Genomic DNA, 26985 nt, shown 5'->3' with positions numbered 1-26985 from the left:
CTAGTAGGTGCCCAAAATATTAGTTTGTTGCACATTATTTTTATGACTATTATTAATAAATTATTTAATTAGATTGAATATGTCAGAATAATAAACTTGAGTATAACAAAGGTACAGAGCTATAACCACGTTCTTTACCAGGAACCCTGCAACGAAGGAACCAAGGCTACTGCTCCTAACACTGGTAAGGTTCGTAAACTCTGCAGTCTACTCTGACATTATATGTGTGCGCAACACTAAACATTAAACAAAGTACACATTTCAGCAACATTTAAACATGCTTTTATTAATGAGGATTGTAATCAAGTTAAAGCAGTTATGTAAACAAAGTCATTTGAGCAGATTATTCAGGGCTACAGATTTTTATGACTACTGGGTTGCAAGACTTGAAAACACATTCAGCCTTAACTGACCACCCAGTGTACAGAGTAGGTGAACAGGACTTCATTCTCCTTGGTAGGGTCAATCTCTTGAGCGGCAGAGCCACTGGCTTCAGGTAGGGTGCAGGTCTTCAGCGACTCTGCAGGCTTCAGGTCTGAGGAGAAAAATAATAGGACACAGGATAGAGTATACTAAGTATAAGCGGTAATCTTTACTTAACTTTTTAGTCAACAAATCTACTTCCTCTTTCCTTTAACTCACTACAGGCCTGAAGCAACATCAGGCGATTCAAAAAGAGTATGCTGACACTAACCTTCTACTTTGACACTCCGGGGTATAACCTCAAATCGCACCACCCTGTAGTCATGAACGTCCCCCTCCACCAGTTTCTCCTTGTGGAAGTACAAGATGAAGGACAAGTGGTTGTGCAGATAAAACTGGGAGGGAGAAAAAAAGAGAATAATTTAACACTCTTCATATATTCATGTCTTTACTCTCTGCATATGGACTACATCACCAACTAAAGCTGACCTCTCATGTTATAAGTATATATCCAACCTTAAATTGAGTGCAACTTGCAGAAAATTATATGCTGCAAAGTTTTTAAATCATGTTTTTGGGATTCATTTAAATATTCTTCTCCTGAAAGGGAACTCCTGGAATTACATACACCATAAGGCCAGCTGCAAAAATACCCGTGCAAAGGTTTCAGTCACACTTTCAGTGACACTATGTCTCTAAACCAAAGGCTTTGTGCTGCCACAGACGATCAGTAAATCATTCTTTATCACCCTTTATTTTGAATCATTCTTTAAAATTCCAACCTGAAGGGTAATTTCAGGAGCCAGTAAAAACATTAAACTACTACTACTGAATGTAATCATTAGTTATTATTAAGCTCTTGCTCTTTCACAGTGCATCTTTTGTCCCATCTTCCACCCTTCACCCCTAAACAGTCGTTTAGGGGTGAAGGGTGGACCCTAAACGTAGTTGCCCGTTCCTCCTTGAGCCTGATTGTTGGGGTTCTCTCTATTATTGTTCAGTGTATTGTAGGGTATGTAAGCCATATGCCTTACAATATAAAGAGCTTTGAGGAGACTGTTGCTGTGATTTGGCGCTATATAAATAAAAATGAATTGATGATGCCTTGATGACCACTGCCTGCTTCCTCTTCGTGTTTATGGGGTAGGAGCCACATTTATCTGTCTAAAGCCAGTTAAGGACAGATAAAGTTTCAGTAAGTTTCAGAATTCTTTGATTTTTACACTGTGTTGTCCTGTTGATGTTTGTCCTCCAGTGTATTTGGCAGCTTTTTTGTTGGCAGACTATCCAATGAATTTGTGGGGAAACGCTGTAAATATGCTGTAAATACTTTGGTACTGACCAGCAGCAATTTAAGTTACGTGCACTCTTCTCCTTTAAGCAGAAATGGAAGAGTCTGTGTAATGTACGTACCTTGTTTTTGTCAAAGAAGCCCAATCTGTAACCATGTTCAAACTGGACATCTTTTATCGTGTCCTTCTTCTGATCCTCCTCTTCTCCTCCCTCTCTGCTTGGATACTCTAACCTGGTGGCAACTGGAAGGTTATCTGCAATACTGCAATCACACACAAGAAGGGATTTAAAAACAACAAAATAGATGCTTTAGAAGCAAGTCAGCCCAGAGATATAAAACCTATCAAACCGGACAAGCATTTAAGTGAACTCAGCCTGCTGAAAGCAGTAAGAAGGGACACTCACAGGTGAACATAATACTCCTCCTGGATTCGCTCAGCCATCAGCTTACTCTCGTCTATGCTGAGCTTTCTCTTTTCACATACCAGCTCACATTTCTTGTCTTTATTCATCTCCACGTTATAAAGGGTGTTTACAATGCGGTCTCCACGTAAGACCTCACCTATAAACAACAAGGAAACCACACACACACACACACACACACACACACACACACACACACACACACACACACACACACACACAAAAAAATCACAAATATATTTATAGATATATATGATAACAATTTAAACAATTTTAAACTTATCACATAAGCAGCAGTGCACTCACCCAGGTTCTCTCCCTTGTAGAAGACCTTTTTTGGTTTACAGAATGGCAGGGAGTAGTATTCATAAGGAAGCTGGGTACGGGAGCTGGTCAGCTTTACCGCCTGAAAAACAAAAGGATCTCTTTCCAGTGTTTGCACCATCATTGTTTTATCTTTGACGATGAGAGAGACAAGCATCAGCAAATTTGTCAGAGTAGAATAGGGTGAGAACACCCCAAACTGGCTCCCGTTCTCCCATTCCTGGGAGAACTGTATGTCAAAGATTTTAACTCAGTTTCATCTTTTTGTGTGTTCGAACTTCACTCTTCTCTGGGGCTTGGTGGCAGACCAATGACCGCACAAGCAACAGTGAGCCACAGACTGGTCGTACTACATACAATGCCTCCATCGACTACAGAGCTCTCTGCAGATACAGGGATCATCCTGGGACTGCCAGAGAACTGGGAATGTGCTTGAGCATGAGCCACAGTCTGGGGACTGAGTTTGAGAACCAGTGCTCTAATAACCATCCTGGGTACTCTGGCTCAGAAGTAATGACTTATGGTCAGACTATCTCACATCTTCTTCCAAACTGTGAGGGCAAGGTTTGCTGGATTAAAGTGCTCACTTGGAGAAAGCACATGGTGTGAATTTTTGAGTGAAAAGACACATTTGTAACATCACTCAGATAGCAAGCTGCGTTTTTGTAGATTAACAAAGTAAAGACTCTTCAGTTGATCAAAGTATGCTAAACGCACCAGCCAGACTTTGCTGAAGCTTACAAACATTCCCAAACATAGAATATTCTGCCTCCCATTTCCTGCTACTGAACCCAAAATGTAATAAACACAAGATTTTAGAGTGAAATCTTTCAAGGGGTCTGTAATCAAAGCCATGTTTAGAAGCCATGGTGTGTAGCCATTTTCACTAATTTAATAGAGTCAAAATATTTTTTTCAGTTCTTGTCGTAGATACTTATTAGCAACTCTGCCATCGAGAAGTATCACGTCTACCCCTTTAAATGAATGAAAACAAATTTACAGACAGTACTGTTCTGCAGCAGACCTGCGGCAGTTGCTAGCAGTCACTCTCTGTGTGCAGTTACTGCACCCAGACAGAGGTTGTGCAGTTCAAAAGATATTTAACTTTCTGTTGCTTCAAACTTTCTACTCTTTAGATTAAAAAAAAAACAAACCAAAAAAACCCCAAAAAACACTGCCTGGTGATGTTGCCAGATGATGCAATTGTTTTTAAAACGAAAGAGTTCACCCTGTCACCTTGTCCACCTGACCCTCCGCTCACTCACTGCAGTGATCATTTTGTGTCATTTCACCTCATCATTGCTAATTATCGCCTTTGTCGCCTAAAACTAGGGACTTTTCAAACCCTTGTAAGCAGCTAGTGATAAATGAGTGACACCTCCCTCTGTGATGAGTCGAATGTAGCTTTCCCCCTGAGTGCTCATAGTACAGCCGATATGTTTAGCAGTGAATTTTCATCTTACCTTGATATCTACAACGTCGCCATCATTGAAATTCCGTGGAGCTACTCCAGGAACATAGAAGGACCGGCTCACAGGCAGCAGGGACAACAGCAAAAAGGCCCACCACCTCACCTGCAGAGCGGACACACATGAACACAACACATGTTAGATTTGACAATGAATTCCACGAGTGCCTCTGTTGTACTGTGTGCTGACAGTGGAATGAAAGCTGAGAAGCAAGTTCCGGCAGCTTGATAATGCCTCTGGGCACGATTTTGGAAACCTTCTACAAACCCAATTGTGACCAAAAAAGACGACACTGCTTAAAAAAAATACGTGAACTAATTTTTTTTTTTTTTAAACAGCAGAATATGCATAAAATGTTCTAAAAAAAGTATCTGTTTAAGAAAAATATGAACTCTTTGAATTTGACTGGAGCAACACGTCACAAAGTTGGGAGAAGGGTAACAAGAGACTGGAAAAGTAAGTGTTACTAAAAACAAACAGCAGGAGAAACATTTAGAATGTATTAGGTTAACTGGCAACAAACCAGAAACATGACTGGATATAAAAAGAGCACCTCAGTAAGGCATAGTCCCTTAGAAGGTGTGCAGAGGTTCACCAACCTGCAAAAAATCTACATCTACAAATATCAGAATAAGGCTGCTCAATGTAAAATTACAAAGACTTTGAATGTCTCATAGTCTATGAGACTTTTCTATGATATGAAAAGATTCCACCAATCTGGAGAAATTGCTGTGAGCAAGAGTCAAGGCTGAAAATTAAAACTGGATTCCACATCATGCTGTATCAGTGACAACAGCACAGCTTTGCAGTAAAATTCCAGTTGCTGAACTGGCCTGCCTGCAGTCCAAACTGTTTATACAACAAAAACAATATGACAAAAAAGTTCAAGACTGCTGAGCAGCTACAATTTGACAAAACGGGACAAAATTCCTACATTCAAACTCCAGACATTTACAGACTGTTACACAGGAGTAAACATGACCCCGTTCCAACTTTTCTTTGATGTGCTGCTGTCATCAAACTCAAAATGAGCTAATATTGCTCTTCAACACACAGTTTAAAGATCTGATTTATTTTTTATGTTCAATTGTGAATAAAAAAATGGCTTTATGGAAGATCACTTTGGTTATTTCTTACTTATAGCTCTTGATCAATATGCCACCTAAACTAAGGCATTATTAAAATACTGTTTAGTTTATCTTCTAGGAGGCCTGTCTTAAATTTCTGACAGTGTTGCATCTCCTGGATGAGGTAGATAAGGTGCATGAGTTTTTGTAAATGTGTGTCCACAATGAAGAAAAGCCAGTATATCAACATTCTCAGAACTGAGGCTTGGCCTGTGCATATGTTTCCTACTGCAAAAAACAGACAATTATATTTTTAAATATTAATTTAATTTAATATGATATTTTATTTAGATTTTATGCCCACTTTAAACATTGTTTCAAGTAATCAGTACTTAGTTAACAGTACATCTGCATATTTTACAAACAGCAGTAGTTGAGAGCAGCAAGTTTGCGGTGGAGCTTGCTGAGCAGGTAGAGTGGTTCTTATGCAGCACTTTTCTACTCCCTACTTAAGCAAAGGGCTTTATATAACATGACTCATTCACCCATTTACACACATTCCCAATTTTTTTCTGATGGATGCATCTGAGGACAACTTGGGGTTCCAAGCATGCCCAAGCGATTGGAGCAACCAGGGATCGAAATGCCAACCTTCCAGTTAAAAGATAACCTTCTCCAACTCCTGAGCAATAGCCACGCTGGAACTCTATTTTTGGTTGCAAATGTGGGTGACATGCTCACTTTTACACAGTGACAACTAAGCGCTACAGAATCGTATCGAAGCAAAAAAAAAAAAAAAAAAAAAAGCTTCTAGTTATTTGAGTTTCTCCATTTCAAAGAACACCTTTACTACAATAATGAGAACGGTCTGCCAACAGTTTAATCATTCATCAACTTCAACTGTGCGCATGTGTAAGTGAACCAAACAAAAGTCATCTCAGTGCTTTTATTTTTTAATCTCATCATCTTAATCGTCATTAAGAAATAGAAGGGGGTCCCATCAGAGCAGTAAATGTCATTTACATATTTTAAAAATAACCAATTAGCTTACATGTTTGAATAAATTGGCAAAGCTATGCAACAAAGATCCTCTGGAATATTCATCACAGTCTGAACTGTGAAAGGAACTTCAGTGCTCCTCAGCAGGGACACAGTCTGACTGTTGCATAGCTGATCCAAGCACTGGCAGCTTTACAGTGGAGAACTCTCTCACATGACATAACTTTAACCTGACTATACCACCACATGTTCCTCACATGTAAGCTGCTCCAGGAAGGGACATGTTCAGATTTTTTGATTAAATCAGCTTTTTCAGAAATGCAGTCAGTTGAGCTTTATATTAATTATGCCACAGCACAAAGTTATTAGTGCATATTCTCAACTTCCTCTTCATCTCGTTTGTTAGGTGGCAGTCACAATTGATCATTTTTACTGACTTGTCTGCTCCACGATATATGCAGCGTGTGTGTGCTTGCATGAGAAGGTGCGCTCACTGAGTGCGCCCAAAGGCAAAACTAGCAGTAATGCAGTAAAAACTCAAACACTGAGATGAAATGAGACTACCCAAAATAAAATAGGAGTTATATGAATAGATTTCCCCCCCACATCATTAGTAATATTTCATCATTAAATACTCATTCAGTAATACTAATACTCGCTGTTTTTTTTGTTCTTGTTTTTTTTTTACAAAGTTAAGAAAGTGTAAGCTAAAGCTTGTGTTGTCTCAGACATCAAGAATGATTCCCCTTCTCTTCCCGGTAGTGAGGAACACGGCTTGCTACTTAATTCAAGGTATATACTCGAGGCAGACATCAACCCTTTTAAATCTTCTTGCCTTCATCCAGTTTGCAGGACAACTGAAATCAGTGTTCTCTAACAGTTGTTTTGAAATTCGTACAGAGATTTAACATTGTCACTATGTGTAAATTCGATAAGATCTTTATGTTTTAACAGAGAAGCCTGAGCTGACAAGAGTGCCTTTACTTACTGTAGTTAAGAAGACATTTTGGGGACATGCGCTAATTCTGATAGGCAAAACGTCCCGTTTTATTACTACATGTTAAAAAATGAACTGAAATGATTCAACACTGAAAAAACATTTGTATTAGCATTTATAGGTATTCGAGATAAAGAAGTGATCGAAGTTACCAACCACGAATCCTGAAATAAGACTGCATTTATGTTATCAGGCGCTACCAACCCGATTTACGTTAAGTTTATACTTTGTAGCTGTTCCTGTGCGGTCATTTTACCATCTTTTAGGACTGTAACACACGCCGACACAGCGCTAACAGCTAACATTTCCCTAAAGATTGCAAAACCTCTTTATTTTGACCGTGCATCACATCTGAAAGCCCAGCGTTTCACAGTTCACACTCTGTCAGGGCAATTTTATATATTCCACACAAATGACACGAATCTGTTTTAAAGAGCCACCGCTTACTGACAACCAGGCTAGGTAGCTAGCTAACTCGTTTAGCAGGATCGTGAACATTCAAACAGCAGTGAATTCCAATGAAGTTTAGTCTAGTTAACATTAAATAGCACTTGATCGGTCTACTGAAGACCTACACTTTCCTACGACTTCAGTGCGATGTCCGACATAAATTGGAATGAAAGAAAGAGCAATGTACTGTTTAAAGCAAAAAGAGTTCGCTTTATTTCCACTTACCATAGCCGCGGCCGCCATTTTGAATACGTGTCATTACTGACGTTGCAGAAGTAGACTAAAGTGGTTTTTCTCTGGCATGTTTCCTGTTGTGTTTAATGAGAGGTGCAGTGAAAAATGCTCCATTACAAGTTAAAATCCCGCCTTTAAAAATAATATTTAGCTATAATTAGGTAAACATAATTAGGAAAATATTATTTTAAATAGTCCTCACCAGACTACAGAAAACTGTATAGCTATTAGCTATAATAACATTTTACTTTTTATTTATTTTAGGTTAAGTTCAACTTGATATGTATATATATATATATATATATATATATATATATATATTATATCGCCCCTGCAGGCGGTCTATCCTTCAAGCTTGGGTCCTCTACCAGAGGCCTGGGAGCTTGAGGGTCCTGCGCAGTATCTTAGCTGTTCCTAGGACTGTGCTCTTCTGGACAGAGATCTCCGATGTTGTTCCTGGGATCTGCTGGAGCCACTCGCCTATTTTGGGAGTCACCGCACCTAGTGCTCCGATTACCACTGGGACAACTGTTACCTTCCCCCTCCAAATTTCTCCAGCTCTTTTCTGAGCCCTCGGTACTTCTCCAGCTTCTCGTGGTCCTTCTTTATGATGTTGCTGTCATTCTACACCTATCACTACGGCCATCTTCTTCTGCTTTGAAACCCTGCTGTCATGTGCTGGATTGTCTCAGGGGCATCTTTACACAGCCCGCACCTGGGGTCTTGCCTGGTGTGATAGACCTCAGCCTCTATGGATCTCCTTGCTGAGAACTTGTTCCTGTGCTACCATGATTAGTGCCTCTGTGCTGTCTTTCAGTCCAGCTTTGTCCAGCCACTGGTAGGATTTCTGGATGTCAGCCTTCCTCTATCTGCCAGTGGTACATACCATGCAAGGGCCTATCCTTTCATGATTGTTCCTCCTTTTGCTCCTCTTTCTTGGGTTTTTGCTGCCTGAGGTATTCACTGAGTACGGCTTTGATCGTGGCCGTCTTCCTGAAGTACTCGTGGATTTTCATTGTGTCATCCTGGACCGTGGTACTGACACTCACTAATCCCCGGCTTCCTTCCTTCCGCTTAGTGTACAGTCTCAGGGTGCTGGACTTGGGGTGAAGTCCAAGTTATATATATGTGTATATATATATATATATATATATATATATATATATATATATATATATATATATATATATATATATATATATATATATATATATATATACATACATATATATATATATATATATATATATATATATATATATATATATATATATATATATATATATATATATACATATATATGTATATATATGATAAGTCATGCATCACAGCTGTCACATTAATTCAACAAAGGTGTAATTTCAGCTCTAGTTCTAAGTGGTGGTCTTCTGGTTTCATTCAGTTTCTCTGTTTAGGGGTAACCACAGCAAAACAGCTGCTTCGATCTTATCCCTTCCTTTTTACAGATCACATTGTCTGTTGCAAACATCATGGTCCACAGAGCTTCTGCCTGACCTCATCAGTTAATCAGTCCCACCCCCACCTTGGAACCATCAGTCACTCCTATCCAGCACCTCACCACTGTCTCTCTGTCCACATATATGTCCTGCACCCCCCTCACATATGTCTCTGCTGCTCCTGACTTCCCCATGCACTACCACAGTTCCCCTCTTACCACACTATCATATTCTTTATCTAGATTCACAAAGACACAGTACAATTCATTCTGACATGAGTCAGAATGAGTAGGTACTTCTCTATCAACACCTTCAAATCAAACAACACATCTGTAGTGCTCTATTGCTGTCATATTGCTGCTCGCTGTTTGTGACACTATCATATAGAGATGGACATGCAACCTAAGAAAACATTATGCAATACTGCAAGGCATTGCTGTAGCAATGACAAGGCAAGAGCAACCATAAAGAGAACAGAAACCACAATGAGCCCATTCATTCATAAGTCATTCATAAGTCGCTGTTAATTCTCCTACCTACCTTACAAACTCCATTGGTAAATAGTGTTTATCATTATGTTTAAACAAACTTAACGACTGATGCCAGTCATTGAAAATAAAGAGGACTTATCCGTCTGCAAGTGAAAAAAAGAGGAAAAAAGTGGAAGATGAGAAAAAAAAAAGCAAGACGGTGGTGAGTGGAGTAGACAGTAATGATAAAAGTATAACTAAAGTATAACTAAATGCTGCCATAACATAACTTTCACCAGCATTGTTGGGTCTGCGCTTCACAGGCCCCGCTGGTTTAGAGACTTATTCCCGTTAATGAAGCAAGACGAACAGCTCAACCGGTTTTTCACATGCTAGCACGGGAAGGATCTCAGAGCAGCCCTTCTGCCCTCGGTCTCAGACCACTTCGAAGAACCACCTTCCCCTGCAGCCTTTTATTCTGTGACACACAGTTTACACAAACACCCATTGTAAAACCCTCCTATGGTGTATCATAAACCCTAAGGCATTGAGTGTGTATGTGTTTGTAAGTGTGTGTGTGTGTATGTGTATTCATGTGCACGTGAGTGTGTGTGTGTTTGTGTTTGGGGGTGCGTTTGTGTAACCTCCTGCTCACCAAAAGGGTCATAAAGGCAGGAAGTTTACTAAACAAGAAAACAGAACCCTCACATAGGATGTGCCTATAATAAAACACTACAGCCTCCCCCACCGTTCAACAGGCTGGGGAGGGAGTCAGAAACAAAGGAATGTCTTCGATCATACAGTTTGAACCAAGACTTACCAATTTAAGTAACACAATGACAACATTTAACAATTTGACTCCAACAAGCATCACATTATTTTTTATTTACTTTGACATTTACCATTAGTTAGCAGAGCTGCCTGGTACATTCATGTCTTCTGGCTGTGATGTGATGAAATTGAGTGATGGGGCTTGGAATCAGAGTTAGGACAGTTTATGGAAGTTGTTACATTGCTTCAATAAAACAAAAACTAAAGTGTAAACGCTGCATAGTGAACGCTGTGCCCAAGAAGAACATTCAGAAGTTGAATTTGAAGAATTGTAAATCTGTAATGTGAAAGTGTTGTTAATATGTTACTGTTATAAGCAGTGTTGGTCAAGTTACTTGAAAATAGTAATTAGTTACTAATTACTGATTACTTCTCCAAGAAAGTAATCCTGTTACTTTACTGATTACTTATTTTAAAAAAGTAATTAGTTACTTTATTACTTAGTTACTTTAAAAAACATGATATACAACCTGATTACGTTATAGAGAAATAGACCTTTCAGCCCATTTCTACTTTTTCTGCACAATCCATCATATAAAATTGAATCAAATGAAAAAGTCTTTTTTTAAAAATTGTTTTATGAGCTTTCATCTTTTAACTTTATGCACACTGTGTCAAGCAAAAATTAAATCATATGCAACTGTCTTTGACTTGAAGAAATTGTTTTACATTTAAACCTATTCTACGGAGCCCCGCAAGTGACATGGGAGAAAAAAAAATTAAGATGATGTAACCCACATCAGATTTGTGGGTTGTGCTGCTGCATAAGGTTGGAGGTGTAATTTTCCCTCCCTGCCACTAGGAGGCGAGTATGCCTTGAGGTGACTTTCTGTCAGTCAACATTTCCTGTTGTGGAAGCCATTACTCACGAGGCAACCGCCAAATTAGCTGAAAGATCTCGGTAAGAAAAGCTAAAATAAAAGTTAAATTCGCAATTTATCTTCACATACTAGCTGTTAACAGATGGCTATTTATTAGGATCTGAAATCTGTGAAATACGGCCGTGGGAAGCTGCGTCAGCCAGGCGAGCTATCTCACCACGAGCTCCGATTGGTTTTTGACCAGGACTGGATCATTTGAGATCTGAACCCTGTGGGTTCAGGGGCGAGCCAATCCCAAGAGAGTGACTGTAGACGGACCAGAGTACGGTGTGGCCAGCCGTGGGATCCATCTTCAGCGAACCTCAGGGCTATCACCACATCCCTTGACACAGATAAGACTGACACTTTAAAAATCTACCCGGGTAGTGTTAGAACCAGTGGACAGAAACACACACACACACAAGGAACTCTAATTTCTCTTTCCAAAGAGAAGTGGACTGAGCAACAGGAGCGGAAGCTCTTTAATTGAAACTCTTTGGAGAATTTCCTTAAAGAGGATATTTGGTTTTGATTTTATTTTGGGTCCTTTAATGTGCGTTTGTGCACTGTAGGAAGCCGGCTTTAGACAGGCAGGGTTTGTAAACCTCATAACTTTTCAATACAGTTTCTATTCAAATCATATCTTATCTATCCTTGTGTGGTTCCTTCTCTGCTGATCCTTTCAAGGCTCCATAGTCTTACTTAGAACTTTCTGATACTGGTCCAGAGTTGTCAAGACAATAATTTAATACCTATCTCATATTATTTAATTGTAATACCTGTTACAAAAGTGGCGAGCCAGCCAGGAGCCTAGTTAAGTGTCAGCAGTGAAACATATCTCATGTTTGGGGAATTGTATAAAAAAAAAGTTGTTTAAATGTTTTAGAGTCGTTGCCAAAGATGGAGTTCATAGCTAACTCAGGTATCAAAGTCCCAAATGCAGTGATTGTGAGTGGGTTGCTTGAATCGCCAGAAGATGAGGAGATTATAGACTTTCTGAAGAAATATGGTTCTTTTAGGCTTGTTCCAGTAACTGATGCTGAATCAGAGTTTTATAAAAACCTGATTATTGAGTATCAAGATGGTGCCGCCATTGAAGCCTTATCTCCTCTTTTGCCTTACACACATGAACTCAAAGAAAACCCAAGTGTCAGGTATCTCGTTCAAGCTTTGGCTAGCATTTACACTACAAAAGTTGGCTGCAATGTTACCAAAACCTACCTCAATGAGATAAAGAAATTGGCAAAATTAAGTGGGAAAGACTACGAGGAAGTGCTGAGAGACATGATGTCAGAGATCAGTGAGGCAATTGGAACAGACAGCATTGATGAGGCATCTGTAGCCAAACCGTTCGACACATCTCTTGAAACAGTTGAAACCGCAGATCACCGGATGATCAGAAGTCCCTCCTTGATGGATTCCGGTCAAGATTGCCCCGAACCAAAGCCACCCACTATCCTGAGGCAAAATCTACCCATCAGGGAGAGTGACCTGCATCCACCTGAAGTTCAAAAGGTCATCGTTGAACACATTGTAAGGAAAAGTGACTGTAACACATATCCACATTTTCCCATCAAGCTTCACCCATTTTCAGGCAAAACCCCAAGGCCCAGTAATGAAACCGATTACGACACATGGCGATCACATGCTGAGCTTCTCAGGAAAGATTCCACTCTGTCCAATCTTCAGAAGTCTCGGAAAATGGTTGAGAGCTTGCTCTCCCCTGCAGCAGATATTGTCAAAAGGCTAAGTCCTGAAGCTACCCCTGAAACTTACCTTCAACTGCTGGATGCAGCCTTTGGAACTGTTGAAGATGGCGAAGAACTTTTCGCCCAGTTTATGAACACTCTTCAGGATCCTGGTGAAAAGGCTTCGTCTTACCTCTGCCGCCTCCAAGCTGTTCTAAATCTTGCTGTTAAGAGGGGAGGGATTGCTGCTGAAGAAGCAGACAAATATATTCTCAAGCAATTCTGCCGCGGTTGTTGGGACAACATCTTGCTCTCTGACCTCAACCTAGAAGAAAAGAAAAGTCACCCTCCAGCATTTGCAGAGCTTCTGTTACAGATCCGTACCGAAGAGGATAGACATGCAGCCAAAGTCACACGCATGAAGAAGCACCTCGGCTCAAATCGACAGCGGGCCGTTACTAGCTCGCAAAGCACATGTGCCTGTAGCCAGCAAGTAGTGATCCCACCCGAGTCCAACACATTGGCGGAACTCAAACAGCAGATCGCATCTCTTCAGAGCCAGCTTACCGCACTGATGTCAAAGAAACCCCAAAAGACCTCGAAACCCAAGGGGAGTGCTGAGCACACATCCAGCCGACCAGTACCATCTAAGCTTAACCCTAGAGCACCAAGCTGGAAGCCATCCAACCCAAAACAGAACGCAAGGCCAAAGGCCTGGTATTGTTTTAAGTGTGGTCAGGATGGCCATATTTCCTCAACTTGCACTAACGAACCAAACCCCACTCTCGTTGATGAAAAAAGAAGTCAGCTAAGAGAAAAGCAGCGTCTTTGGGATGCAACAGACCATCTAACTCCCAATGAAAATTTTTAGATGAAGCCTCAGTTGTAGGGCAAACTGAGGCTGAAGCAGCTCACCAGCGCCCTGTTAATAAAGACGCTACACCTAAATTAAGTGCTGCTTTGAACCAGTGTAATGTCAGGAAACACCTTTCGAAGGTTTCCCCAAAACTGATAGGTACAAAGAGTACATGCCAAGTGATGATCCAAGATAAACAGTTTAACTGTCTGATGGACACAGGTTCACAAGTGACTACGGTTACCAAGTCCTTCTTTGATCAACATCTGTTTGAAACACAGATAGAGCCACTGTATGATCTATTGGAAGTTGAAGGTGCCAATGGGTTACCCGTACCTTATTTGGGCTACATTAAAATCACCATCACCTTCCCAGAACAATTCCTGGGGAAGGAGTGTGATGTCCCAACCTTGGCCTTAGTGGTCCCAGACAGTGGAACATCTGGCTTTCATGTACTGATTGGTACTAACACCCTTGATGTGGCATATAACATGCACAAAGAGAAAGGTCCAGTGATCCACCACACCTCAGCAGATGGCTACAAGACTGTGCTGAAAGTATTACAGCTGCGACATGAACAATGTCACGACAGTAACATTGGAGTGGTGAGGATGCATGGGAAAGAAACGAAGGTTGTTCCGGCTGGAGAAACTGTTGTATTAGAGGGAACCGTAGCAGTCAAGGGATTCCAGTCGGAGAAGTGTGCCATCGTGGAGTACCCTACATCATCTCTGCCTGGAGGACTTCTAGTAAAGACCTGCCTCCTCAACATACCAACTAGATCCCCATGCAGGCTACCAGTTGTGATTTCTAATGCATCTGAGCACGACATCACTATCCAGGCTATTCTACCGCACAAACAGAGTGCGACGGAGGGTCAGGAGCCAACCAAGCTACCTGGATCCAAGTCCCCTGATCAACCTAAGCTGGTCTTTGACTTTGGGGAATCTCAAATTTCCCCGGAGTGGAGAGACAGAATTGTGGAAAAGCTGAATGGCATGCCTGAAGTCTTTGCCATGAATGATATTGACTTTGGGAGGACAGATAAAGTAAAGCATCACATCAAGCTGTCTGACCAAACACCATTCAAGCACAGCGCCCGACCGATCCACCCAAATGATGTGGAAGCCGTCAGAAAACATCTTCAAGAGCTTCTCGATGCTGGAGTGATTCGTGAGAGCGAGTCTCCATTTTCATCTCCCATTGTTGTGGTCAGGAAGAAAAATGGTCAAGTTCGCCTCTGTATTGATTACAGGAAGTTGAACCTGCAGACAGTGAAGGACGCGTACGCACTCCCAAGGATGGACGACACTTTTGCAGCACTCTCTGGTTCCAGGTGGTTCAGTGTTCTCGACCTCAAGTCTGGTTATTACCAGATTGAGGTTGATGAAGCTGATAAGCCCAAGACTGCCTTTGTCTGCCCACTTGGTTTCTGGGAGTTTAATCGCATGCCTCAAGGAGTAACGAACGCCCCAAGTACCTTCCAGAGGCTGATGGAAAAGTGCATGGGCGACATGAACCTGAAGGAGGTTGTAGTTTTTCTGGATGACCTGATAGTCTTCTCAAAGACTTTAGAAGAACACGAAGCCAGACTCATCAAGGTTCTCAACCGGTTGAAGGAGTACGGGCTGAAGCTGTCTCCAGAAAAATGCAAGTTCTTCCAGTCTTCGGTTCGTTATCTGGGACATGTGGTGTCGGAGCGGGGAGTGGAAACAGACCCAGAGAAAATAGCAGCGTTAAAGACCTGGCCAGTTCCTCAACGCCTAAAAGAGCTGAGAGCCTTCCTGGGATTCTGCGGCTACTATAGGAAGTTCATCAAAGGCTATTCAAACATAGTAAAGCCTTTGAATGATCTGACATCGGGGTACCCACCTGTTCAGAAGCATTCCAATTCAAAGGACAAGAGTGGGCAGTACTACCACCCAAAAGAACCATTTCTGGACCGTTGGACACCTGCCTGCCAGCAGGCCTTTGAAATGATTATAGAAAAACTAACAACATCCCCAGTTCTAGCCTTTGCAGATCCCACGTTGCCCTACATCCTACACACGGATGCAAGCTCCACCGGCCTCGGAGCGGCCTTGTATCAGGAGCAGGAGGGGCGTGTTGTGGCCTACGCTAGCAGAGGGCTATCACGTAGTGAATCCCGCTACCCGGCTCACAAGCTCGAGTTCCTGGCATTGAAGTGGTCTGTGACGGAGAAGTTCAGTGACTATCTGTATGGCAATCAGTTTACGGTGGTCACTGACAGCAATCCTCTCACTTATATACTTACTTCTGCGAAACTCGATGCAACCAGCTATAGGTGGCTGGCTGCACTCTCCACCTTCTCTTTTAAGCTCCAGTACCGCCCTGGGAAACAAAATGGAGATGCTGACGCGTTGTCGCGACGCCCTCACGGCAATCTGCGTGACGACCTACCATCTCAGAAAGAGTGGGACAGGATACGTCGTTTCACTCAACATCACCTATCTGACCCAGGAGACATTGAAGTGGTTAATCCAGAAGTCGTTCAAGCCATTTGTGAGAGACAACTTATTTATTGTGCCGACTATGCGATGAACTGTGATGGTAGTATCTCCCTGGTTGAGAGCCTGGCCATTTCTGCAGATGCAGTGCCTGACAGCTTTGGGCATGAGGACGGGCTTGGAGGACTACCCATCATCCCAAACCTTTCAGAAGAGGACCTCAGAGACAAGCAACGAGCTGATCAGTGCATTAAGCATGTCATTTCCCAGATTGAGCATGGAGTGAAACCACCACCCAGTCTAAGGACTGAGCTTCCAGATCTACCTCTCTTGTTGAGAGAATTGAACAAGTTTGAGCTCCGAAATGGCATCCTCTATAGAACACGCCTAGAAGAGGGACACCCACAACATCAGTTAGTCTTGCCTGAAGAACTTCGGGACGTGGTATTGACCAGTCTGCACGACGACATGGGTCACATGGGAAAGGAACGCACAGTGGATCTAGTCAGAGCTAGATTCTACTGGCCAAGAATGGCTTCGGACATTGAGAAGAAAATAAGGACGTGTACCAGGTGTGTGTGCAGGAAAGCTCTACCTGAGAGAGCTGCACCTCTGGTGAATATAACGACAACGCGACCACTCGAATTAGTATGCATGGACTTTTTGTCTGTTGAACCGGACAGAAGCAACACAAAGGACATCCTCGTGATCACTGATCACTTCACCAAGTATGCTGTAGCTGGACCGACACAAAATCAAAAGGCTCGAACAGTTGCAAAGTGGTTGTGGGACAATTTCATCATCCATTATGGATTCCCGGAGAAGCTGCACAGTGACCAAGGTCCTGATTTTGAGTCGCGGTTGATCAAGGAACTCTGTCAGATTGCGGGCATCCGTAAAACGTGAACAACACCATACCACCCAAGGGGCAACCCAGTGGAACGCTTCAATCGCACTCTATTAGACATGCTTGGCACTCTGGGAAGTCAAGAAAAATCCCACTGGAAGGACTTCGTAAAGCCGTTGGTCCACGCGTACAACTGTACCAGGAGTGAGGTGACTGGGTTCACGCCATATGAACTAATGTTTGGACGCCAGCCAAGGTTGCCTGTCGACCTTGCATTTGGGTTACCAGTGAAAGAACAGCGACACAAGTCACATTCCCAATACGTACAGGACCTTAAATCTCGTCTTGAGCAGAGCTACGAAGTTGCCACAAGGACTGCTGCCAAGGTAGCTGAGAGGAATAAGATTCGATTTGATAAGCGAGTGAGTCCTTCTGTTTTGGGCGTTGGCGACAGAGTACTCGTCAGAAACGTGCGTATTCGAGGGAAGCACAAGCTCGCTGATAAGTGGGAGTCCACAGTCCATGTGGTAGTGAAGAAAGCTGGAGACCTCCCAGTCTCTACAGTTAGACCAGAGAATGGCGAGGGTCCCAAGCGCACTCTGCATCGCGACCTCTTACTCCCATGCGGATTTCTTGCTGCACCAACGGAGGAGCATGCTCAGCCCAAACGAGCTAGAAAGCCTAGGACACATCAGAATACTCCCAACAGCACAACGGAGCTTGACCAGTCTTCAGATGAGGAGGACATTGTTCCCACTGCTTGGTTCGAAATACAACCACTCTCTGAGACGACTGGGGGTGCTGCAACGCAAAATGCCCCAAGAGACCTAGGTTCTAGTCACGGCAAGAATAAGCTGACATCAATCCCCGCCGAGTCAACGGATGTTCCGGAAGTTGCCAATGTTATGCCTGATGACACATCAATTTACCATGAAACAGATCAATGTGGCGATGAGCAGACTCCAGATGATGGTCAGACCTCACCTCCTGCTGCGGACGTACCGGCACCTGAACTCCATGAATCTGTGGGAAAAGCAAAGATGGATGATAGTGCATCCACTGAATCTGAGGGACAAAGGACGCCGCTGGATGGCAGTTCAGGAGAAGAGGATTTGCTTAATGAGGTCAAGGACTTAAGTGAGGACCAACCTAAAGAGATCCCTGTCCTCCCGGAAAGGTTGGAGGATGTGATGAATGATCCTGGAACTGAAGGACAAGAGGAGAGTGGTGAAGTAGAGGAACGTGCTGACACTGATATCCATGTCAGGAGGTCTGAGCGGGATCGTCAACCACCAATGAGGCTCGACTACACTGAATTGGGGAAACCAATTGTCACCGTGGTAAAGTCTTTCTTCCAAGGGTTGACCGCTGCGTGGAATGACATGGTAAATGAAGGTGAAGCACCTGCTTCTTCTCTTGCCTTTCCCCCCAAGAAACATTTGTGTGAAACTTGTCATGCACAGGGACGTGCAAGAGTTCAGGAGGGGAGAGTGTAACCCACATCAGATTTGTGGGTTGTGCTGCTGCATAAGGTTGGAGGTGTAATTTTCCCTCCCTGCCACTAGGAGGCGATTATGCCTTGAGGTGACTTTCTGTCAGTCAACATTTCCTGTTGTGGAAGCCATTACTCACGAGGCAACTGCCAAATTAGCTGAAAGATCTCGGTAAGAAAAGCTAAAATAAAAGTTAAATTCGCAATTTATCTTCACATACTAGCTGTTAACAGATGGCTATTTATTAGGATCTGAAATCTGTGAAATACGGCCGTGGGAAGCTGCGTCAGCCAGGCGAGCTATCTCACCACGAGCTCCGATTGGTTTTTGACCAGGACTGGATCATTTGAGATCTGAACCCTGTGGGTTCAGGGGCGAGCCAATCCCAAGAGAGTGACTGTAGACGGACCAGAGTACGGTGTGGCCAGCCGTGGGATCCATCTTCAGCGAACCTCAGGGCTATCACCACATCCCTTGACACAGATAAGACTGACACTTTAAAAATCTACCCGGGTAGTGTTAGAACCAGTGGACAGAAACACACACACACACAAGGAACTCTAATTTCTCTTTCCAAAGAGAAGTGGACTGAGCAACAGGAGCGGAAGCTCTTTAATTGAAACTCTTTGGAGAATTTCCTTAAAGAGGATATTTGGTTTTGATTTTATTTTGGGTCCTTTAATGTGCGTTTGTGCACTGTAGGAAGCCGGCTTTAGACAGGCAGGGTTTGTAAACCTCATAACTTTTCAATACAGTTTCTATTCAAATCATATCTTATCTATCCTTGTGTGGTTCCTTCTCTGCTGATCCTTTCAAGGCTCCATAGTCTTACTTAGAACTTTCTGATACTGGTCCAGAGTTGTCAAGACAATAATTTAATACCTATCTCATATTATTTAATTGTAATACCTGTTACAATGAACTTTTGCGAGATCTCGCAAAACTAACTCGGGATCTCGCAAAAGTTTTAGCAGCATTCGGAGGCCGCCAGGTCGAAGCCGACCGGGAGGTCGAGGCACGATGTGCCGGGAGAGCGGTGTTCCCCCCGGCTGTAGTAGGTCTCGACCTCCCGTTAGCTTCGAGATGGTGGGTGTCAGACATCTCCGAAAACGTCGGAGCACTTTTGCAAATATGTGATGTCTTGTAAACCGAGCAGATATTTGACGTTTACACAGCTACATTCACGCCTCAAAATATCTTAAAAGTTTATTTTGTGACCCAGAAAGAGTAATATTACATCTAAGTAGCTGCAAAGTTTTGCGAGATCCCGAGTTTGTTTTGCGAGATCTCGAAAAAGTTTTGCGAGATCTCGCAAAAGTTCATCGTAATTTTTTTTTCTCCCATGTCCCTTGCGGGGCTCCGTAATTTTCTGCATATTCCAGAATATAAAATAAAATTTTTTTTTTCTGTTTACACTCACTCTTTCAAATAGATGCAAGTAAAACACAGCAAAAAATAAATAAAATCAAAGATTCAGCAGCACTAAGTCGTGTTGCTCTTAAATCTATTTTCACCTGTTTAAGCAGGAGTGGGGCAGGTGGAGGTTTGTCCGGTGCCGCAGCCCTCATGTCAGTGGGGGGATTCTGTGGGGTTTCTCTGTGAATTTCACATTCCCATGGCAGCGTGCTCGGTTCTTGCTCAGATTTAAAGTTTAATTTTTCTCTGTAGAAAGAAGTTTTCTTCCCATGCAAAGTGTACAACGAACTCAAATGTTTTTGTCACTTTTTACGAAATCAAACTCAAAGTAATGTCACTACTTCTAAACTTTAAACACTACATGGTCGTACTATCTCCCGCGCTCCATATGATCCATTGTTGATCTGCACACGTCTGTTGCTACCACGCATGTCGCATGCTCGTACGTCATTGTCATGAGACACTGTCACAAACAAAATCATGGTTTAGTAACGCAGTAACACAGCTTGAACTCTCTTAGACAATTATTCTGATCACTTCTTCTGATACCTTATTATTCTAACAGAGCACTATCAAACTACAGGCTTGCCTGTAGTTTGACCTTTCAGCTATCAGGTCCTATATTATGGAACCAGCTACCAGTTGGGATTCCTTTTATACCGTGTGTTTATTTTCCTTTCTCTTCTTGCTCCCTTTCTTTCTCCTCACCCCCAACCAGTCACAGTGGATGGCTGCGTCTCCCTTGAGCCTGGTTCTGCCGAAGGTTTCTTCCTGTTAAAAGGGAGATTTTCCTCCCACTATTGTCAAGTGCTTGCTCTTAGAGGGTCGTCTGATTGTTGGGGTTTCTTTCTAATATTGTATGGTCACCTTGAGGTTTTTGATATAAGTAAACATGTTCTTCTCATAAATATACACTGATTATTGTGTATTTAGATATTCTAACAAACTGATGTACTCTTAAAATCTTACCTATTTATGACCATTCAAAATTTGAATATATGTATTTTCAGCATTTCTTTCTCATTATAGCTTTTGCCTCCTCCACCACCACTGCTCTCTCTTTCCCCATTCTCATCTCATCTTCTAGCTCCTCACCTCAAGGCTCATATTATGAACTCAATTCAGGGCTCTAACACACAAAAACATGGATAGATATGCTTATTTATTCACAATACTTATTGATGACATACTCATTGTCATCAGATTAGACATGACACCCTTTCCTCTCTGGGCAGCTGACAACGAGCTAGCTAATAGTGATGTGTCGGTCGCGAACGAAACGGCTCTTAGAGCCGACTCTTTGAAGTGAACGACGCGAGCCGGCTCCTTGTTGGCTCCTGTGAACTGGTACTGGGGCTTTCCCTGTTCACGTTAGGTCTCTCCCTCACCTGTATGTCCTCATCCTCAGATGTCATATCAGTTTGTGTTTGCTTTTCCTCATTGTGTTTGGTTACAAACTTAACCAGCCTAAACTTTTGCACTTTAGCGCTGTCTGGGAAATAAATCTTGTATGCTGGACTGTTTTTGTCGTAGCCTACAAAAATCCCTTTTGTACACCTAGAATCCAGCTTCCCATTGTCTTGCTTGTAAGCATAACACTCACACCCAAACTTTCACATTCTGGATAGATTAGGCTTCCGCCCAGTCAGCAAAAAGTAAGGTGTCTGTCCTGTCCGGTTGTTAAAGCACCTGTTTCTTACAATAGCCGCTGTTTGAACTGCATACGTCCATAATTCCTTTGGTACTGCGCTCTCAATAAGCATGCACCTTCCCATGTCAAAAAGTGTTCTCCAGCCACGTTCTGCTGTACCATTCTGGTGAGGGGAATATGGGGCTGAAGCTTCATGTCTTATTCCATGTTTGTTTAACAATGCCTGGTAACTCTTTGCCATGAACTCTGTGCCGTTGTCTGACCTGATACACTTTACCTTCCCGTGTGGTGCTGTATCGGCCAAAAAGATTTCAGTTGCTTGCATTGTTTCACTTTTGTTCTTGAGAAAATATACAAATACTGCACCGGAAAAATCATCGGTAAACAATAAGGCATATCTGTGTCCATCTCGTGATTCTGGAGCTATTGGCCCTGCTAGATCCGTATGTACCAGCTCGAGAGGTTTCTTAGCTCTTCTGTCAGGGTTTCTATTCCTAGTCTGGACAAATTTTCCCTGTATACACACCTCACAGTTCAGACTTTGGTTGTCTGTTTTCCCCTTGATTTTCATACCTTCAACCACATTTTGTAACTTCAGAATGTCACTATGATTGCAATGTCCCAACATTTCGTGCCATGTCTGCACATCAAAACAATTATTACACTTATCATCATACTCACTTACAGTTTCAAGGTAATAAAGTCTGTTGTGCTCATGGATGTAGAACTTTGTACCGTCTCTGTGTTGAAGGACGTTCCTTCCTTTCTTAAAGATGATAGTAGCTCCATCCAGCACTGTTTCTTGCATAAACATGCAGGTGGGGACATGCTCCCATCCCCTGTTAAAGCTGCTGTTGTTATTATTCAGTGTTCATTCTCTGTCTTGCCTCTTGAGAGGTCAGCTCAGCTAAAGGTTTCCTTCAAGCTATGGTGGCAATGATCAAAAGTGTGAGGGCTTAATTTACAAGGGGTGTGTGCCTATGAATGGCAAGTGTAGGTGTGTTTTCTCTTTCCAGTGCCCTTTTACAAATGGAATGCAGCAGCCCTGTGAAGTCCCTGTGTCCTGTGATGTGCTGCTTCATTAACCAGATTCAGGATGTGCATTTATCTGATAGATTGTTCGTCTGCTTTGCTGACAGCCAGGTATAAAGCTTTACATAAACAGAAACACTGCCACTGGATTTTGGAGGCCATTTTCCTAGCATAAAGTACCAAAGGTCTCTCCTTGCCTCAGTGTGTGAGACCACATACCACCAGGGAATGGCAGCCTTATGGGTTCCATTTAAAGGGTTTATATGAGTGATATCATTACAAACCCAGAGGGTTCATACCAGAGGTTGATCCAAAAGCAGACTCAAGAGCTGACTTACTTTTTGATCAGGCTTTATTTACACACCAAAACAAGGATTATCTGTACACACGCACACACACACACACACACACACACACACACACACACACACACACACACACACACACACACACACACACACACACACACACACACACACACACACCTGTGGAGAGTAGAATGGAGCGGGATCTCTGGCAAGCAGTTCTGAAACAGAGGAAAGACTGAAATGGTAGCGGAAGGGGTTTTTTTGTATGAGAGCTGCAGGGCTGTTGAGGCTCTGCAGAAAAGGGTGGAACCTCAAGCTAATTAAGCAGTGAGCTAAGACTTTATTCATTACAGTGTAAGAAGGTAGTCGTGGTTTGGGGGGTGCAGGACTGATCTAATTATGGTGAGGACCAGTCTGCTTGAGGAGAGGAGGGCTGTAGAGGCTGTGCAAAGGGCCCAGGTTCGAGGTCGTCAAGTAGCGACATCATATTTTTTACAGTTTGGCTGAAGAAGGGAGGCGCTGACTGGCATTCAGTGGGCGCAACAGGGGAGGCCAGCAATTTGGATGGAGAGGAATTCTCCAGAGAAGCAGGGCTAGTCAGAGTAGGAGTGTTAGGATAGGAGAGTCTGTCAGGCTGTGGAGTGGCAGGGAGATGGTTAAGAGGTGACCACATGTCTTCCTGAATGTCAGCGAAACCAATAGGTTCTTTTTGGTGTTGAAAGAATGTGGCCGAAGAGGCAAATGATGTGGATAGAGAAGTATATACAGGAGAAGCAGGGTTGGTCTGATTTAGGTGATGACCAATGAGTGGAGAGGAGGGCTGCTGAAACTGCTCAGAAGTGAGGAGGGGGTCAAGCTGTTCCACCACTGACACTAGTGCTTCATCAGTGTTACTGACAAAAGTGGCCTCTTTCTGGAGCTGAACGGGTGCAGCAGAGGAGGCCAGTGATGCAGATGGGGAGAAATCCATACGAGAAGCTGGGAGGACCGGATTTACTTGACACACAGGTGCATCAACTGTTGTCTGTGTGTTCTGCAGCTGCACACACGCTGACTGCTGATGATGCAGGTTGGTAACAGCTGGCTGTCTCTGTGGCTGCTCAAGAGGCTCCTTCGCAACTGAATAGGAAGAAGATGACTGTGTTTGAGCTGGCGTCACACAAAGCCTCTTGGCCTGTTGAGCTTCCTGTTTAGGTTCAGATGCTGCACAAACAAACACAAACAAAAACACAGTAAGTCTTCTTTTGTTAACAGATTTCCGTCTTCTTTTCATCACATTTCACATTTCAAAAAAGTTGTAATTCCCAGAAATCTCCTCTCACCTGTGCTCGAGGTGCGATTTTGCGTTCTCTTCCTCTTTTTGCCCTAAAAACAAAAATATGAGAATTTTCATCAGTTGATCCAAACTCTGTGCACTGGTTGTTTCATAATTCAGTGCAGTGATGGGCACATGTATGGACTGCATGTTGGCACTTTGGACATACGTAGTTTTCTTTGGTGGACCAGTCTGGATGCTCTGTGGCGTGACGGCATCTCTCGGTTTCAGCCTGATCAAAATATTTTGCTTGTTGTTCTTTTAAGAGAGACCTCCACTGAGGACAGACAATCATGAGAACACACTGTCAGCATAGATAAATACTCAGCTACACTGTTACTACACATAACTACAGGACAGCTGGCACACATGCACAAACATGAGCATAAAGCATTAACAGATGCATAAATATATGCAGAGTTACACACTTACCCTCTTTCCCACAACTGCATTTATGGCTGCACTGCCAGTTATGTTCAGTTCCGCCGTCACCTTTGGCCTCTGCTCCTTCAGGTAAAGCATGAAGGCGTTTGGTGGTTTCTTTATATACAGCCGGTTCTCATCCTGTTGGGCTTCACATTTCCTTTTTCTACAGGAATAAAACACAGAGTCAGAGCACATGTTAGCATTGTGTACAGCTGAGCAAAGTAGTTTAAAAACATGAGTAAAGCTGTGAAACTGAATGTAAGGAGGCACCATTAAAGGAAGCTGATTACAATAATTCGCACAAACATCTGCAGATGAAAGAGAGACAGATACCTGCAGATCACTGACACAAAGCACCACAGAAACTTACTTTGGAGTGGAGGTTTTGGATGGGGGAGCAGGAGGGACAAAATCCCAAATTGAATTTTGCCGTCACACCGAGACAAATCCCGCTAGTGGAGCTGATCACAGCCACAGAAACAGCAATTCGTAACAACAATATTGCAGAAGTGGAAGCAGAGCAAATACGGACGAAAGTTTCGGCCGGTCTCAGCAATGCAAAGCCCCCAGCATCCAACATCACCATGGAGGAGAGGAAGGCACTCACATCACTTAGTGATGACAACAACATTATCATCCTTCCGGCAGACAAGGGTAGGTGCACAGTATTGCTAAACCAGAAAGACTATCATGAGAAGATTTTGTCACTACTCAGTGATGAAAATACTTATGAGCCCCTGAAACGAGACCCAGGAAGTGGCTACAGGAAGAGGGTGATAGACTGTCTGAAGCAGTTAGAACAACACAAGGCTATTGACCGGACCTCATACCACAGGCTGTACCCAGGGGAGTCTACACCAAGTCTGTATGGTTTACCGAAAATACATAAACAGGGTGCACCTTTAAGACCGATTGTCTGTATGATCAACTCGGTCACCTATAACATCTCCAAGTTTCTGGCTTCGATCCTCAACCCGCTGGTGGGCAGCTCTGAACACCACATCCAGAACACCCTGGATTTTGTTGAGAAGGTGAGAGATGTCATTATGGAGGCAGATGAAACCATGGTCTCGTACGACGTAACATCTCTCTTCACTTGCATCCCAGTCACGGAAGCGTTGGAGGTGGTCCGTAAGAGATTACAGGATGACACCAACCTCAGCAACAGGACCACTCTCAGCACTGACCAAGTGTGTTTGCTTTTGGAACTGTGTCTTCATTCCACCTACTTCACATACAAGGGTCAGTTCTACAGGCAGAAACATGGGTGTGCCATGGGCTCCCCAGTTTCACCCATCGTGGCCAATTTGTACATGGAAGAAGTGGAAAAGAGGGCTTTGCTATCCTACCCTGGAACACCACCAAGCCATTGGTTCAGATATGTGGATGACACCTGGGTGAAAATCAAATCTCAGGACGTACCACATTTCACGGATCACATTAACTCGGTGGACCGACACATCAAATTCACCAGGGAGGATATGAAAAGTGGCAGGTTAGCCTTCTTAGACTGTGAGATTTCCATCAGTAATGGGGGACATCTAAAAGCTGACGTGTACCGTAAACCTACACATACGGATCAGTATCTAAGGTTTGACTCTCATCATCCACTGGAGCACAAACTGGGTGTCATCAGGACGCTACAACACAGAGCGAACACCATCCCCACTGACACAGCGGCCAGGGAGGCAGAAGAACAGCACATCAAGAAGGTCCTGAATAAATGTGGTTATCCCAGCTGGACTTTTGTCAAAGCTGGAAAGGCACCTAAAGAAAGCTCCAGCCGATCCAGGAGAGAAGGACAACCGCTGCCCAAGCGAAAACCTGTAGTGATCCCGTACGTGTCAGGAGTATCGGAACAGTTGAGACGCATTTTTTCTAAACACCTCTGTGGCTTTTAAACCCCAAAACATGCTGCGCCAAAAATTGGTCCACCGACACAAACAGAGTAACATAGTGTACGCTGTTAAGTGCCAGGAGGATTGCCAGGATTTATACATCGGGGAAACCAAACAACCTCTGGCGAAGCGGATGGCACAACACAGAAGAGCTACCTCGTCAGGCCAGGACTCTGCAGTCTATTTACACCTACAGGCCAGTGGACACTCTTTCAATGATGAGGATGTACACATCCTGGACAGGGAGGAACGCTGGTTTGAGCGCGGAGTCAAGGAGGCCATTTATGTGA

At 43.1% G+C, this 26985-nt stretch overlaps 1 protein-coding gene across 1 annotated transcript in view; it reads right to left on the bottom strand.

Moving 5' to 3' along the window:
* The window catches only part of tm9sf4 (transmembrane 9 superfamily protein member 4), a 16630-nt gene extending 8936 nt beyond the window's left edge, over nucleotides 1-7694 (bottom strand). Inside the window, exons 1-7 of the mRNA XM_063463872.1 lie at nucleotides 7671-7694; nucleotides 3927-4037; nucleotides 2446-2545; nucleotides 2122-2278; nucleotides 1837-1978; nucleotides 695-818; nucleotides 414-535 (exon numbers count right to left, since the gene is read on the bottom strand). Of these exons, the coding sequence (XP_063319942.1) occupies nucleotides 414-535; nucleotides 695-818; nucleotides 1837-1978; nucleotides 2122-2278; nucleotides 2446-2545; nucleotides 3927-4037; nucleotides 7671-7688 (774 nt within the window). The 5' untranslated portion in view covers nucleotides 7689-7694. The remainder of the gene's footprint in view (nucleotides 1-413; nucleotides 536-694; nucleotides 819-1836; nucleotides 1979-2121; nucleotides 2279-2445; nucleotides 2546-3926; nucleotides 4038-7670) is intronic.
* Between the last annotated feature and the right edge of the window lie 19291 nt (nucleotides 7695-26985).

This window comes from Pelmatolapia mariae, linkage group LG20, assembly GCF_036321145.2.
Source record: "Pelmatolapia mariae isolate MD_Pm_ZW linkage group LG20, Pm_UMD_F_2, whole genome shotgun sequence".
NCBI lineage: Eukaryota > Metazoa > Chordata > Actinopteri > Cichliformes > Cichlidae > Pelmatolapia > Pelmatolapia mariae.
This window is presented reverse-complemented; position numbering and strand designations above follow the sequence as displayed.